General features: G+C 38.8%; 1 protein-coding gene across 2 annotated transcripts in view; it reads right to left on the bottom strand.

The window, feature by feature from the left end:
- TMEM163 (transmembrane protein 163) overlaps positions 1-14211 on the bottom strand; it is a 100766-nt gene that overhangs the window by 11450 nt on the left and 75105 nt on the right. Inside the window, exons 5-6 of one of the 2 annotated variants that reach the window (XM_054829879.1) lie at positions 10674-10770; positions 10171-10218 (exon numbers count right to left, since the gene is read on the bottom strand). In XM_054829879.1, the coding sequence (XP_054685854.1) occupies positions 10171-10218; positions 10674-10770 (145 nt within the window). The remainder of the gene's footprint in view (positions 1-10170; positions 10219-10673; positions 10771-14211) is intronic. The other variant, XM_054829880.1, reaches the window with a different exon arrangement.

Genomic DNA, 14211 nt, shown 5'->3' with positions numbered 1-14211 from the left:
GGCTCAAAACACTGCCTTGGCACTGCTTTGCTGCAGCGATCAGAAGCTGGAACCAGTTCAGGACAGCACCTGGCTGCACTGGTATGCTGCGAGTCAGGACATCATGGTAGGAAGCGCCTGCTAAGACGGATTCAATGAATTACCTGAGGGAGGGCTGCTGTGGGCTAAGCACCCGGGCAGGAGCTGGGGTCTCGCAGCGCTGGGCGGCCGGGGGGACACACAACTGACACATGCACTTTGCTGCAGTGCTACGGGCTCCAAAGAGTTAAACACGTCATACTGTGGCTGTGAAATGATTCCCATTAAACTAACTCATCCTTTGGAGAAATGAAGAAAAGAGAAGCCATAATGGAGATCTAAATTAATAAAATAAGACTGGCCATCTGGCACCATCTCCCTCCGGATCGTCCCGCAGTCCTGCCCTCTCTGTACCCCTTGCCTTCCCATCTGACAGTCATTAAGACCATGAAAAGCATCTAGCCAGACTCACTGTACACATCCTTGGTGTTATTTTAATTAATGCAGGAGCAAATTGTGACAGATGATAAAAATTTAAATTCTGATCATTTCCATATGATCAGCGTGGTAAATAAAGCTCTTTCCTTTTCCATTTCTTTTCATCATATTCCCTCATTACTACTATGCTGTACATGAGACCTTAATTAACGGACACATATATCTTATTAGATGGCTTCATGTATAAAACAGCACTGTACATGAAGCGAGGTGTCCATCCTGGACTGCCACCTCATTACACAGCACTCTAATAGCTACAATGTCCCTATTTAAGATTCATTTTATGCAAGATTTTATGCTGTGAGAGTTTCCAAAAAGAAAGCTTTCCTAGGATGCTCTCTTTTTTTGATCCTAGGAAAGGAATAATAGAAGTCAGCAGGCAGCCTTCCTGCAGTTTATCCAAATGCATTGTCCTCACCAGTGCAGCTAAGAGGGGTCTTCAAAATTGTTACAAAAGTTCTGTCCCCGCTTTCAAACATTTCACCAAAAGCAGCAGTAATCTTAAGGCTTAAGGAAAATTTGTTGATGATGATGTCGTAACTTTGATCTCTTTCTGAATCTCTTGTAGAAACTGGGAAAAAAAGCGCGCCACGGGATGCTTCAGTACTTGGCTTATTAGGAGGAGATAATTTAACCCAATTCCTAGCCTAGTAACTACATTTCAGCTGATTTGGGCTTCTAATCTTTTCCTAGAATGCATCTCACTAATTCTGACCCTAAAACTTTGCTCTGTTTTCACATATTATTTCTACCAAGTCCTCCCCTCCATCCCTTCTCTTTAAATTACAGCCCTTTCACTTCTACTTTTGGGATGTAAGAATGTTCTCATTTTGTCTGAAGTGCACAGCGTTGAGAAAAAAGGTATTCATCAGTATGGGAGGAAGAAGTTCAGTGTTCCTCCCCCGTGGTCACAACGCATACAATATTATGATTAAAATCTATGTACGATCCTCCTCTCTGGCCCTCCTTGGTATCTCATTCTAGTGTGACCCCAAAACAAGCTGCTTGTCCTGCCCCCACAACAGCTGCAGGTTTCTTTCCACTCTTTGCCCTCTCCTTAGCTTCCCTCTGTGAACTGCCCAAAGGCTGACCCACTCCCACAGGAGCTGGGAATTACTGGTACCACCTTTTCCATGCCATTTTTCTCCTTCACAGAGAAGCCAGTGTCTCATGTTGTTGCACCTCTTTGCTGAGCCTTGCTCATCTTCGCGGAGAAAGTAGGGATGTGCTTCTGGAACAGTACAGATGCTGTTGGCAGGAGCAATGTCATGGCAAGCACAAACTGAGCTGAGTTTGTGTGGTTAAAGATTAATTGTGCCCATCTCTGCATCTCACCATCTGTGTCACAGGACCCAACAATGACCCTTCTTCAGTCCAGGTGACTGGTCACCATCCTCTTCAGCACCCATCAGGTCCTGCTACCACCCTGCTCCTCATCCCCCCCTCCACACACATTCCACTGCCTCCTGCTCCTCCAGTTCCCTCTGCAGCTCTCTCACCATCTGGGCATGCTGCCTGTCGGATCACTAAAAGCCCCTCTGTGCAGCATGTTACTTAACCAAAAAGGACTGGTTTTCCCCCACTTTCCCACTGAAGGATTTTGTTTATATAGATAGTAATGGAGATGTTTCTAATACAAACACTTTAAAAAAAAAAAGTTCAAATCTCTATCAATCACACTTTCTCCCAAGTAATAAATAGTTTATGTAATCAGTCTAGAGGGACCTTCTGGGAAGCCGGAGGGTCTCTCTCACCAGCTAACTTCAAAAGGAACAAGAGTTTTAATTGCACTTCACTGTCAGAAAACAAACCAACAGCCCAGTGTCTGACTCAAGTAGGAGACAGTCTCTTCACACAGAGATATAAAGATCTATTATTAGTACAAAAAAAAAAATCTTATGAATGTTTGAACTTCTATCTTTGGTGCTGAAGTGCCATGACAAAGCAATTCCACAGTGCAGAGCGCTTCTTCAAGAAACAGATAACAAAGACAGGGTGCACCGAATGCTGTGGCGGGGGCACGGGGACCAGGAACCATGGGGCTATGAACTCTGGAGAACTCTCTTAGGTGACCTTAGGACTCCTGCAAAGGGTCTGCTTGAAACTCTGAGATCACTTGTGCTTCATATTTTCCCGGAATTTGTCTACATTGTTTTAGGATCAAACAGCTATAAAACATAATTTAAACTGGTATTTGTCCACCCTTGGAAGTGTCTCTAGTGAGACTGCCATTTCTCCAATAGCACGGGATTGAGACCAGCCACACATTTCACATAACCTACCAAGAGGCTAGCACTTGCCAACTTTTATTTCTGATCACCGTCTGGTAAAGTCTGAAAACAAGACTCTCCACCAAACGCTTGAACCAAGAGCAAAGTGTAGTTGATATATTTTTTCCCTAACCTTGGCTTACTAACTAGTTCATGTATCCACAACATTCTCACCAACCTGTAAGAAGCACGTGTATTTTAGGGTTAAATTAATTGTTTAAGGCCAAACCACTCATAATAGGTAACAATTATAAAACAGGATTCTAATGTATAATTATTGTATATGGTACTTTGATTCGAAATGGTAAGCAATAAATTATATATATAGGAGAGATTAGAAATTTATAGATAAGTATGTATAAGGACATATATTATGTGTTTATAATCACAAACATTATTTGCTATATTGCTATTGAGCTACAATTCAGCTGTTGACATTGTTACATATATTCATATTTATTATATACGATTAAATTAGTAAATAAATTATAACTCATAAAGCTACACTGTGCCATCCGTAGCTTTCCGTTTCAACTCTAATCAATAGTATATGATAGAATTACACACGGCCTAATCTTTCAAGTGATTTCATTTATAAAAGCATTGGAGGCGCCATGTCAGATGTGCTGTATGTCTTTTGTACACAAACTGATTAGTTTTTTTTCCTTCTTTGTTCTGCAGGAAATGTCAGAAATATGGCATGATGCTCGCTTACTCTTGCAAAAAAGTGTCCTTTGCCATACTAATGAGGACAAATGCCAAACTGCATTGACATTACATGTGTTATACTATTACCTAGGGAAATGCAAGCAGTAACTGAATAGTAAATGGATATTGATTTACAACCCCAGGTGAAATTAAAACAGTCATTCTCAGTGTGGCTGGGTTGAGCTTTTTTAGCCTTCTTTAATAAACAAGAAAAGGTTTGTGAATTCTTTGTGGCAACAGTCAAAATAAAATACACCATTTACCCTTAAATTATATTTATACTATCCAAGAATATAAAGTAGTTGACATGAAAAAGGTAAAGGGGCAAATGAAAAAGGATTTTTATCAGGGAGATGGCAAGCATTAACACTAGCAATGCAAATGCAAGACAATGCTCGAAACCTATGTTTAATTTGCATTTTAAACTCCTTTCTCAATATATTAACAAAATATTAAAAAAAATCACTAAAATTTACACAGAAATCCAAGCATATCATCATCAATATTATGCAATATTACTATTCCTCCTTATTTGTAATCAAATGTGTGCATACCAAATCCTCAGGGTCAGTACTGGCTATGGATATAGCTCTCTGAAACATCAATAAAGGAATGGTAATTCCTTTTCCTAGCGAGAATTATCTTATTATGGCTAACATAGTTGGAGAACAAATGCTGCGAGTAACAATAGGGAAAATACTCTGAATCTGATAGCTAGGGGGGAAAAAAACATAGTAAATCATTTCTTAGCCAACAAGAAGTGATTCTATTTTACGTTCCACACTAAAAAATGAAGGGTTTATATTCCAAATGTCAAATACTGCTTAGTTTGTAAGTCAGGTGTATTGAACAATAGCTAAAATTATCAGAAATCCTAATTCCAAACACCCCAGAAAGAAGAGTGGCTGGCCTACTTCTTCCAAGACTTCTAGCGAGTGTATTAGGAACAAAGAAAAAGGCAGGGGGAGGGGGAGTGCGAAGAGAAAGATCTGATCAGTGAAAAATATTTCCTTAGGGGTCAATGATATGAAACTGAAATAAGAACTGCAGCAGGTCATGCTGAAGCAGACCCTCAAAGAATAAAGATTCACAGCCATATAAGAAATTCACAACTATATAAAAAAAATAGAAGAACACAGAAAGAAGTGGAATTTGTAGCTGTAAGGTTCCCACACATTAATGGCACATCTCTCTTTCCTGCAAGAAATTTATTTTCTTTGGATTCTGTGATCTTTTTTTCAAGTTTTCCAGGTGTGCAATAGCACGTTCACAGCTACTCCTCATTGCAAACATACACATAAATGTTTGGGCAGATCCACTGTACAGCACATGCATATGAAGTCTAAGACAGTGTGATTTAAAAATTCTGGGCAGGGCTGGGGACAATGTATGGGCTCTCTACAGCATATGTACACCTACATGTTACAGGAAATCTTACCTAAATACCAAAGCACCCCAGCTATGTGACAAGGAGAGAAACAATAAGATTTAATTCAAAGCCAACATGTTCCAAGACAAGTGGAAAACGTCATAAAATTTCTAAATTCATAAAATAAAAAACCTTTAATTAAAAATATTTTCAGACAAATGAGAATGGAGGTCACAGCTTGATAAAGAGAGTGACTTGCGCGTATGTGTTGATGCATGGAGAAACTGTGTCTACATATACAATATTTATGCAATATTTCTCCTATATCTGCCTTATCATCAACCCTGTAGTTCATGACTTTGTGAATTAAATTCATTTAAAAACACAATAAGCAATACAATTCTATGGATCAGTTGCTGGAAAACACTGCTCTATGTTGCAAATATTGAAAATGCTAGCACAAGGGACTGTGTTTTGAAACCCTGAGGATTAATATATATATACACACATCAATTTCTTGAAAAGAAACTTGTCCCCATGACATTAAGTAGTATAGAATTAATACAAATACAGAATTATATAGTAAGTGTATAATTAATTCACTGGCCAACTCTCCTGACACAGGAAGTCATTTTTCAAGGCAGGCTTCTTTTTAATTATTATCTAAAGTACTATGCACAGAGAAAACCCTAAGTTTATGTAGCAGAGACAATTTCTGAACTTGCTATTAATTGCAGGAGATAGAATTTACAGTTAAAGTGCTGTAAAAATACCAATTCAGTGCTCAATAGTAATTTGAAAAAATGGACATATTGTAGAAATCCCTGGTGACCCCTATACTTTGAATCCTGTGCACTCTTGAGACTTTGCCATCTGAAAAAGGAGATAAAACTAAAAAAAAAAAAAAAAAAAAAAAAAAAAAGCCGCAAAGAAAGTGACAACCAAAGATAGGCCTTTAGACCAACACACCATGGCCATGGTTGCTGTTTTATATAGAAAACATACACACTATCAGGAGTCAAAATTCCAAACATTTATCATTAAAATCATCCATATTTTAAACCAATTTATCTAATCATCCATATCCCACCTTCCAGGCTATTTCAAAGGTAACTACAATCCTTGGCATATCAAGCAAGGGAACTAAAAGGAGAAATACACCAATTGCTGTGTTTCCCAAGGTTCTGAAGCATTTAAAAGAATTACAGAAAACACTGCCTGTGCTGAAAGCACGTGTAATGACATACACTATGTATTATTTATTTTTACTTAACACAGAGAAAGAGGTAAAGCAAACAAAAGCAGAAAAGAAAGGCAGAAGCAGTATTAAGGAATGCAGAAAGTCAGGAAACTCTCCTTTCTTCTCTGCCAGTGCAGATCAGGAGTGCTGCCATTCAAGTGTTTCAACGAAATTACATTCAGCATGGAATACAAGAGAATTCAAATAGGTGACTGAAAAATACCTGATCGAGCTAAACCTGAGCTCCTGTCCTGTACATTAAGTAGCTCCTCTCTGCAGTCTAACAAGAAACTGTGGACATTTAATCCCCTTACAGGATGGGGTACTCAAGCTGGAAATGCCATTAACATGTGAACCTGTCATTCTCCTTTTGGTTCTCTGAATCCTGTTGAGGATTGTCAGACCCGGAATCATCACATGAAATGACAAAAACACTGAAGACTCCTGTTTCTAAATGCCCACATAAGCAAAATAAAATCTGTGTTCAAAACATTTGAAAAAGTTTTTCAAATGATTTCTTAGTCATGTGAATTGTCTATCTTTTCTCATTGGGAGTATTTTCCTGAAAACAACTCTACTGAGATCCACTTCAAGGACAACAGAATCTCTACATTAAAGAGCTCATAAATTCTTTCCAAAGAAATATCTTTCTTCTTACATGTATATTAAGAACTGACAGATAAGTAATCCATGTATGTTATATGCAATTTTGTATAATTGATCCAGAATGATTCAGAAGTGACTGATTATGCTTCTAGTATTTTAATCATGGCACCTTACAATTAACACATGGATACTTAATTGCTTGACCTGTTTCATTTCTTAAATTAAACTTGTCCATATCATACTATTTTCTCCAAAACTTATGGAAATTATAATTTATCAGAGTTCATTTTAACTGCTCCCAATTTTCAGTTCTGACAAAGTCACTGAAGTTTACCACAAATGAAGATGTAAAAAGGGACTTTACAGTTCTGAAAATGATGCAGTCAGTCATGGTGCTCTGCACTAACACTGCATTAATCTTGGATCCCCCACAAACAGTAGAGCAATGTATTCCAAACCATTTCTGTCTCCGAGACTGACAATACTGGCTTTGTGTTCAGCATCTGAAAACCAAGAGCAACATTTTCCAGTTGGGTTTTAGCCACATTATCTCCCCTAAAATTGAAGTCACACATCTAAAATTTCACAAGACGCTTTGAAAAGTACCCACATCTTCAACGACCTTTGCTTCAAGAAAGATTAATAAAGACACAAACTGTACAAAAAAAAATCATGTGACTATGACTCACACGTGAAACTTCTGTTGAAGCATACGTCATCTTAATCGAGCGCAGAGCTCTTCACCCTACTTTTATGCCAGTTTGGGACACCAGTGGAGTTACACTACTTTTCCTTGGTCTTAATGTTCTGCTTTTGTTCACACCACTAGGATACTTCCATGGCATCAGAGTAGCTAATATGAAATCTTGGTAATACAGAAATCACCATAAGAAAACATTTCTGGTCACTGTTTTGATGCAAAACTTGGTTACTTCACTGCTATGCAAAAACCCATTAATTAAATCCAGAAAATGCTATTCTATTATTTTTCCATATATGTCCATACATTATAGCTAAATTACATGTTAAGATATTACAGGAATTAGTTCTATTAGCAATTAGTTCTACTAGCAATTACCTCAATGGTGGTCCAAGAAGTAGAAGTCAGCACCCTAGATAAAGGAGTAAAGGCAGAAATGTCTCTGCCTCACTGATTAAACTTGAGCAGATTTCCACTCTTCTAAGATGCTAATGACATCACCTGGGCAGCTGTAGATTAGCTGAGAACATACTCCATCAGCAAAGACCAAAACAACTGGGAAGAATAATTATTTCTGCTGAGACACAGACCAGCTACAGGAGCATTACGCAAACAGAAAAATCAGCATCAGATTCAGGCACAGCTAGAGCAACAGAAAAGGTTTCTATTAATCAACATCCTTTTCCCCCAACTGTTTTTAATGTAGCAACTCTTGGGCATAATACCTCCTTGGCCATGACTTGCAGCAGCAATGCCATTCTCTCGGTCTCCCCATTTTTCAGTGTTATTCTTACTTTACACAGAGATATTTCACCTGTCATGCAACCCTTACTGAATCAGTTTCCTACAGGGAGATGTACTGAAAGACTTTTGAAATTAGAATCCTTGCCATGTCATCTAAGAGACACTGAACAGAAGTACCATCTTTTTTTCATCCCTTGTTCTAACCTACTTTCCAGGCAGAACTGCAAGGTATGAAAATCCTTTATGTGTGTGCATGTGGCTTTTACCCTGCCAGTAGCCAGCCACAGTCCGTGCCCTGCCAGATACATCTCTGAAACTGTTGATAGTACTTGAGTGCCTAAATGAGCAAGAACACTCAGGTCAATGTCCCAGGAACAAAATTACCTATTTATCTTGATACTGTGTCAAATGTAAGTAGGTAAAAGTTAGGGTGGATACTGCTTGACACAGTTTTAGTGCACCAAAGTCTGAATCCAAGGCAAATCCTTGACAAAAGGGACCTGTACAAATTATTCTTATGGGACACTTGAAATGTAATGGGATCTTCTCTTCAAGGATACCTTTCTGTAGCTCTGATTTCATAGTTTTTCCTGCTGTAAATGCATTTCAAAAATTAAAAATTAGGAAGCACAACATGTCTGCAAGTCATAAACCACTTTGATGCTGCAAATAGGAGACATTTCTCCCCATGTAAGAAACAGAGCCCTCACCTGTAGACAGTACCTGTAATGGCAAAAGAGATATAGATGACATCTTTTAAGCTTTTGCTCCTACTACTGGAATTATTAGGACATTTGCCCACAATGAATTAGGCTGAGACATCAAATTAATCTGATCTACACTACCATAAATTCACCAAATGGGTGTTTTAATTATTATTGCAGCCTCCCTTCTTATTCTACTTCTGCTTCACAGAGTCGAGACTATATATTGCTTTTTTTTTTTTTTTTTACATTAAATAGGAGTCAAACCATAGCCAGATGCACTGTTTGGGTACAGCTGAGTTAAGAGGTTGTCCTTTAGTTGGCCATCACTGCAGGGTCTCCCCTCACCCTTACCAGGATCTCCTTCAGCCTTACTGCACAATGGCATCCATGCTCACTCCCTAACCTAGTTCTGTCAAAATGTTTTGGTTGAGTTTAAGAACTGACTATTAAAAGTGTTTAAGCTAACCTAGATCATTTTGACAGAACAAGGCTGGTGAACAACTACACATGCTGTTATGCTGGCAGGGCTGAGGAGGCAGTAAATTATGAAGACTGGAAAAGTAAAATGTGAAGAGAACATGAATCACCTGTGGTCAGACGACACACCTGGCTGCAATTCAGTAATGCATTAGCTCATGGGCTTTTGCTACACTACTCATCTTTGCCCAAATTTCGCTAAACTACTGAAAATAAGTTTCTGTAGTTGCCCAGCTTCTTGGAAGTTTTCATGAAAGCACAGGACCCAGTAGGTCATCTACACTGCTAACAGTAGGTAACAAGTTGAAATTCTATTTTGACTTTTTTTTTCCAGCTCTGCCTCCATCTCCTGGTTGAAAGCGAGGAGTTTAGGTTTCTCTCTAGTGGTGTGTTGAGAATGGTACTTGGCAGGGTGAAGCCCCGATGTGAAAAAATCTGCACCAACTTACAAATAGACCAAACTTCATGAATGCTGAACACAAAAGGTCCAAGTCAGGTTGTATACACAATAACTGAACTGAAGCCTCATTTTTTTTTCAGCACATTAGCAAGAGTCTTCTGAGAGTGGAACCAATGCCAAATGGCTCTCCCGGTAAGTAGCTGGTTTGGATAAGTAGAGCTCAGGGAAGTTAATACCCAGTACTGAAAGGAAGCAAGCAGGACAGGACAGAGCACAGCTGAGAGAAAGGCCGCTGGGGAGGGCTGCTCTATAGGCCAGGTAGGGGCTGGCTTTCATACCAAAAGAAAGCCGAGACCAGGAGAAAAGCCCTTTGTGATGCTCCATGATGAGCCAGGCAAAAACCCAGCCCTTTCACCCAGCATGCTCCCCTCACCTGTTTCATTCCTGCTACTCGTGTATGCTCTGGAATTGGAGGCAAGAGCTGGAAAACAAACAAATACAATCCAAAAAATACAGTTTTTTCCACATTAAAATAAATATTGAAGCCATTGGAGTAGTAAACTGTGGAAACATTCTCCTCAAAATTCTACTACTTTCATTGAACCCAGAGAGACCTCCTCTCTGTAAGTGAACTCCTGTAGTCCTGTATAAAAGTTGTAGGTGATTATGCTGAGAAAGATTTGGCCCATAAAGGTAACCATGGAGAAGAAGGGATGGGTTCAAGCCTATAAAAACCCATAAAGACTGGACTACATCACATAAGGAAAAAATACTCCTTGAACACTAGGATCAGTATGTGCAGCCAGGTAGGAAATGCACCTCCTACAGCTTCGCTGAGTTCAACGGGGCTTGTTGAAAGGAGGCACTGGCCTTTCTCAGTCTCGCTGGCAGCGTAGGGAATAAAGAGAACATTTGAAAGAATACAAATCACCTTACCACTTCTGGAAGCACCTTCTTCGCAAGATCGTGGATGGCTTTGATCACAATACATATAGATGACAGGAGGAATATGACACCCAAGATAACACAAGCTCTGGGGAAAAAAAAAGAGAAAAATAAAAAGAAATGTTAAGAGCATATTTGGAGTTGTCAACTTTCCCGCTGCTGAAGGATAACACACAACAGAATATTAATAATGAAAAAATCTTAAGGAGCTAAAGATAGAGACTTGAATTAAAGAAGAGAATGAAAAGTCCAGTTCCTCTCCAGTTCTTAAAACCTGGATTACATGTGAGAAGACAGGGCAAACCAGACGATGTTTCAGAGTGAGAAAGACGTCTCTCTTCTGCTCCTGATGATTTATCATAGAGTCCACTAGAGGTCTGTTTCTGTTTGTTTGTTTTGCTAGGATCTCCCATTAGAAATAATCAAGGGAACTTAATTCTCTTTACCAAACCAGGACAGATGTTTGGTAAATCTGGTCAGTAACATAACAGAACCTGAAACATCTGTTTCCTCCCCAAATCTCCAAGAAAAGAGATTTTAAGTGCAGATAGTAAAAAAAATTCAGCAGGTTAGGTGCATGACTTTGTAGGCTGTCCAAGGGCCTCTCAATACCTAAATAAGGATCAGAGTCTTATCAGACTAGGTGCTGTGCAGAATTACACTCTCTATACCTGCTCTGCAGAGCATACAACCTAATCCTATAAAAAGCAAACAAATGGGTTAATGAAGAGAAGATACAGTAACAGAGAATAATTAAGTTTTGTATAGGACAGAGGCACAACAAGGCTTACAAAGTACATAATGCATACCCAGAACTTCACAGTAAAAAAGAAAACTTGCTTTTGTTCATACAAACTGATACTACTCTGAGATGGAGTTCCTCTTGCTGTGAAATACAATGAGATATAAGGCTTTGATTTATTCTACACAAACAGTAATAGCCAGTCTACTGCAGTATTGATATATCCATAACTCTGTTTTACTAAAGCTCTTCATATAAAATTCTATTACGATAGATATACAGTAAGAGCAATTTTAATGTTTAAAGTATGATAGTTAAGACATAATATCTAGATGTACATTTTTTTCTTCAAAAGTTTTATTTCCTTTGTTATTCATCATTTGGTACCTATCTGTTAGTTCAGTTTACGGATGCTATAATTATTCTGGTAGCATGCTACTATTTTCAACGACTCAGACATCAGGCCATCTGGTGGTTGGCAGCACATGTAATATTCACATCAAGCTCAATCTACAGACTGCAGTTGAACTGGCATTGCTCTGCCTAGGTCAGAAGATGCAGCTGCAGCAGCCACACAGGCGAGCAGCAGGTCATTTTATTCCCCAACACAAGCAACACTAAACCACACTGTGGACAATCCACATAATCCTACAGACAAGTCCTCAGTAAAGGGGTTGATCTTCTACCGAGTAGTCCAGACAACATAAGGCTAGCATCCTTCCTAGCAATGGAGTGCTATGCTAGATGAGATAGGCAAAAACACTGCCACACTGATTTTAAGAGAGATGTTTAACTCCTTTGTAGTAAATTGCAACACAGCCCTCATTCTTTTTAAACATAACCTGTTGTAAAAAGTAGGCAGAAAAGGCTTGTGACAGTCTGATTCCCCTAGGGTCCTTCCTCTAGACTCAAACACAAGAACAAAAATCTGGCTCATCATCTGTGATAGAGGAAGAAACTCACAGGATGGACTCTCTACAATCCTGCAGTGAAAGGTGATCATTAAATGGTAATACGGACGGGGAGAAGTTCATCTCCCAAAAAGAATGAGTAAAATTGAAAATGAGAGGGCTTTCCATTTTCCATTGCATATTTGCATGCAGGTCCCTGTTCTGCAATAGATTCTTCTCAGAGATCTGCAGTTTCACTCTATCTGTGGATCACCGCACAGAGATCTGGCCAGAGCCTCTTGATCTATTTTGTCAAACTCAAAACTTCTCAGTACAACCTTTATGTATTAATTCTGTAATATTTAGCACTGCCATAACCTAAGAAGGTTACACTGCACAATTCTTCACAATAGATTCTGTTGTAATTTTTTTTTTTTTTTTTTTGGATGAGGTACAGAAACATATACTAAAAGTTCTGCTCATTTACCTGGGGCAAACGCAGACATAGGTAACTTGAACACAGAACTGGTCCACAAAAGTTGGCTGACTCGCCTAAGGCCATTTGCTGAGCCAGTGACAGGTTGACATAAGATACGTATGCTTCATGCAAGAATATGCTGACATTTCATGTGAAAGCAACACTGAAAGAAAAGCTTTTCTATCATTCCCAGCAGGCTTAAACCAACATAGCCACCAATCTGTGAGATGCACACAACGGATTAAACTTCCTTGTGCCAATACGTGTGTTGAATACCAAGAGTATGGGAAAGAGAAGACAGCAAAGCATCATCACCTTTCCTTAGCACACATTCTATTCCCTGCACACATCATCTGAGGAAGACAGGCAAGCATTCCCTAAGGGCCTGACAGGAGCCTTGCTGGCACAAGTCTAATATGTCCAGGGAAACAGCACTTGCCTTGACCACTGGCTGGATTTGGTTCTTACATATGTTGGAGAGTTTGGAGTTATGTCCGTAAACCCTCTGACCACCCAAGCCTAGCAACAAATATTTTGCATCTTTGCCTATGCCAGCAGGTAAGTAATGACTTCAGCAATCTTGAGCTGCTTCTCTTATTCCCCAGATCAGTTTTACTGTGTCAAAAGAATTCCCATACACCTACTTAACCAGAAATAGCTAAAAGTATAAAGAAAAAAAGGAAGATGTTAGTAACAGTGACAAGGGTATTAATAGCAGACAGAAATGCAGTCTGAGGTTTGAATCAGCATTCAGTCATCATATTTAGCAAGCCTAGCTTCTACTTTATATGCTGGCTTTCTGAATCCACAGCCACACAAAATTCAGGAGTAATGGCATGGTACTTTAAGTGCAAACACGTATGTTTCTTGTCTTCTTGAGTGTATCAATTTATCTGCAAAACCACTAGAACAAAATACTACATAGTGTCTTCTTTCAATCTCATTTCCAGAAAAACAATTTCTACCTAGACTTCAAATCATGCAAAATTCAGCTACAAATGTACAAAATAAGAAACCTCCAAAAATTAATCTGAAATTTTAACTGTAGTACATAATAAACAAATTGTAATTGGTTACTGTAAGCTTGCTTTATTTTCAAGCCATTAGACAACAAAAACTCTAATACAAGCCTGCTAACTTCCATCTGCTAACAATTACTCGACTGCTTTGTAACTAAATAGTGTTTCCAACTGTACACGAAGGGTGTTAGTGCCAAGGTTGTTGGCAAATGCAATTACATTAATAACATTCCATTAAATTAGATGATCCAACTGCCATTTCTAAACAAGTTCAAGTCAACTCAGAAATACCCATAAAAATTAATGAAAGAGGAGTTAGACAGAAGTGAGGTTTGACTGAAATCCCAGTGAAGATTTTACAGATACACTATGGTGATTCCAAACCAGGAGCAATAAATGC

The sequence above is a fragment of the Grus americana genome, chromosome 6, assembly GCF_028858705.1.
Source record: "Grus americana isolate bGruAme1 chromosome 6, bGruAme1.mat, whole genome shotgun sequence".
Taxonomy (NCBI): domain Eukaryota; kingdom Metazoa; phylum Chordata; class Aves; order Gruiformes; family Gruidae; genus Grus; species Grus americana.
The sequence above is the reverse complement of the archived record's forward strand: the minus strand, read 5'-3'. Positions and strand labels throughout refer to the sequence as shown.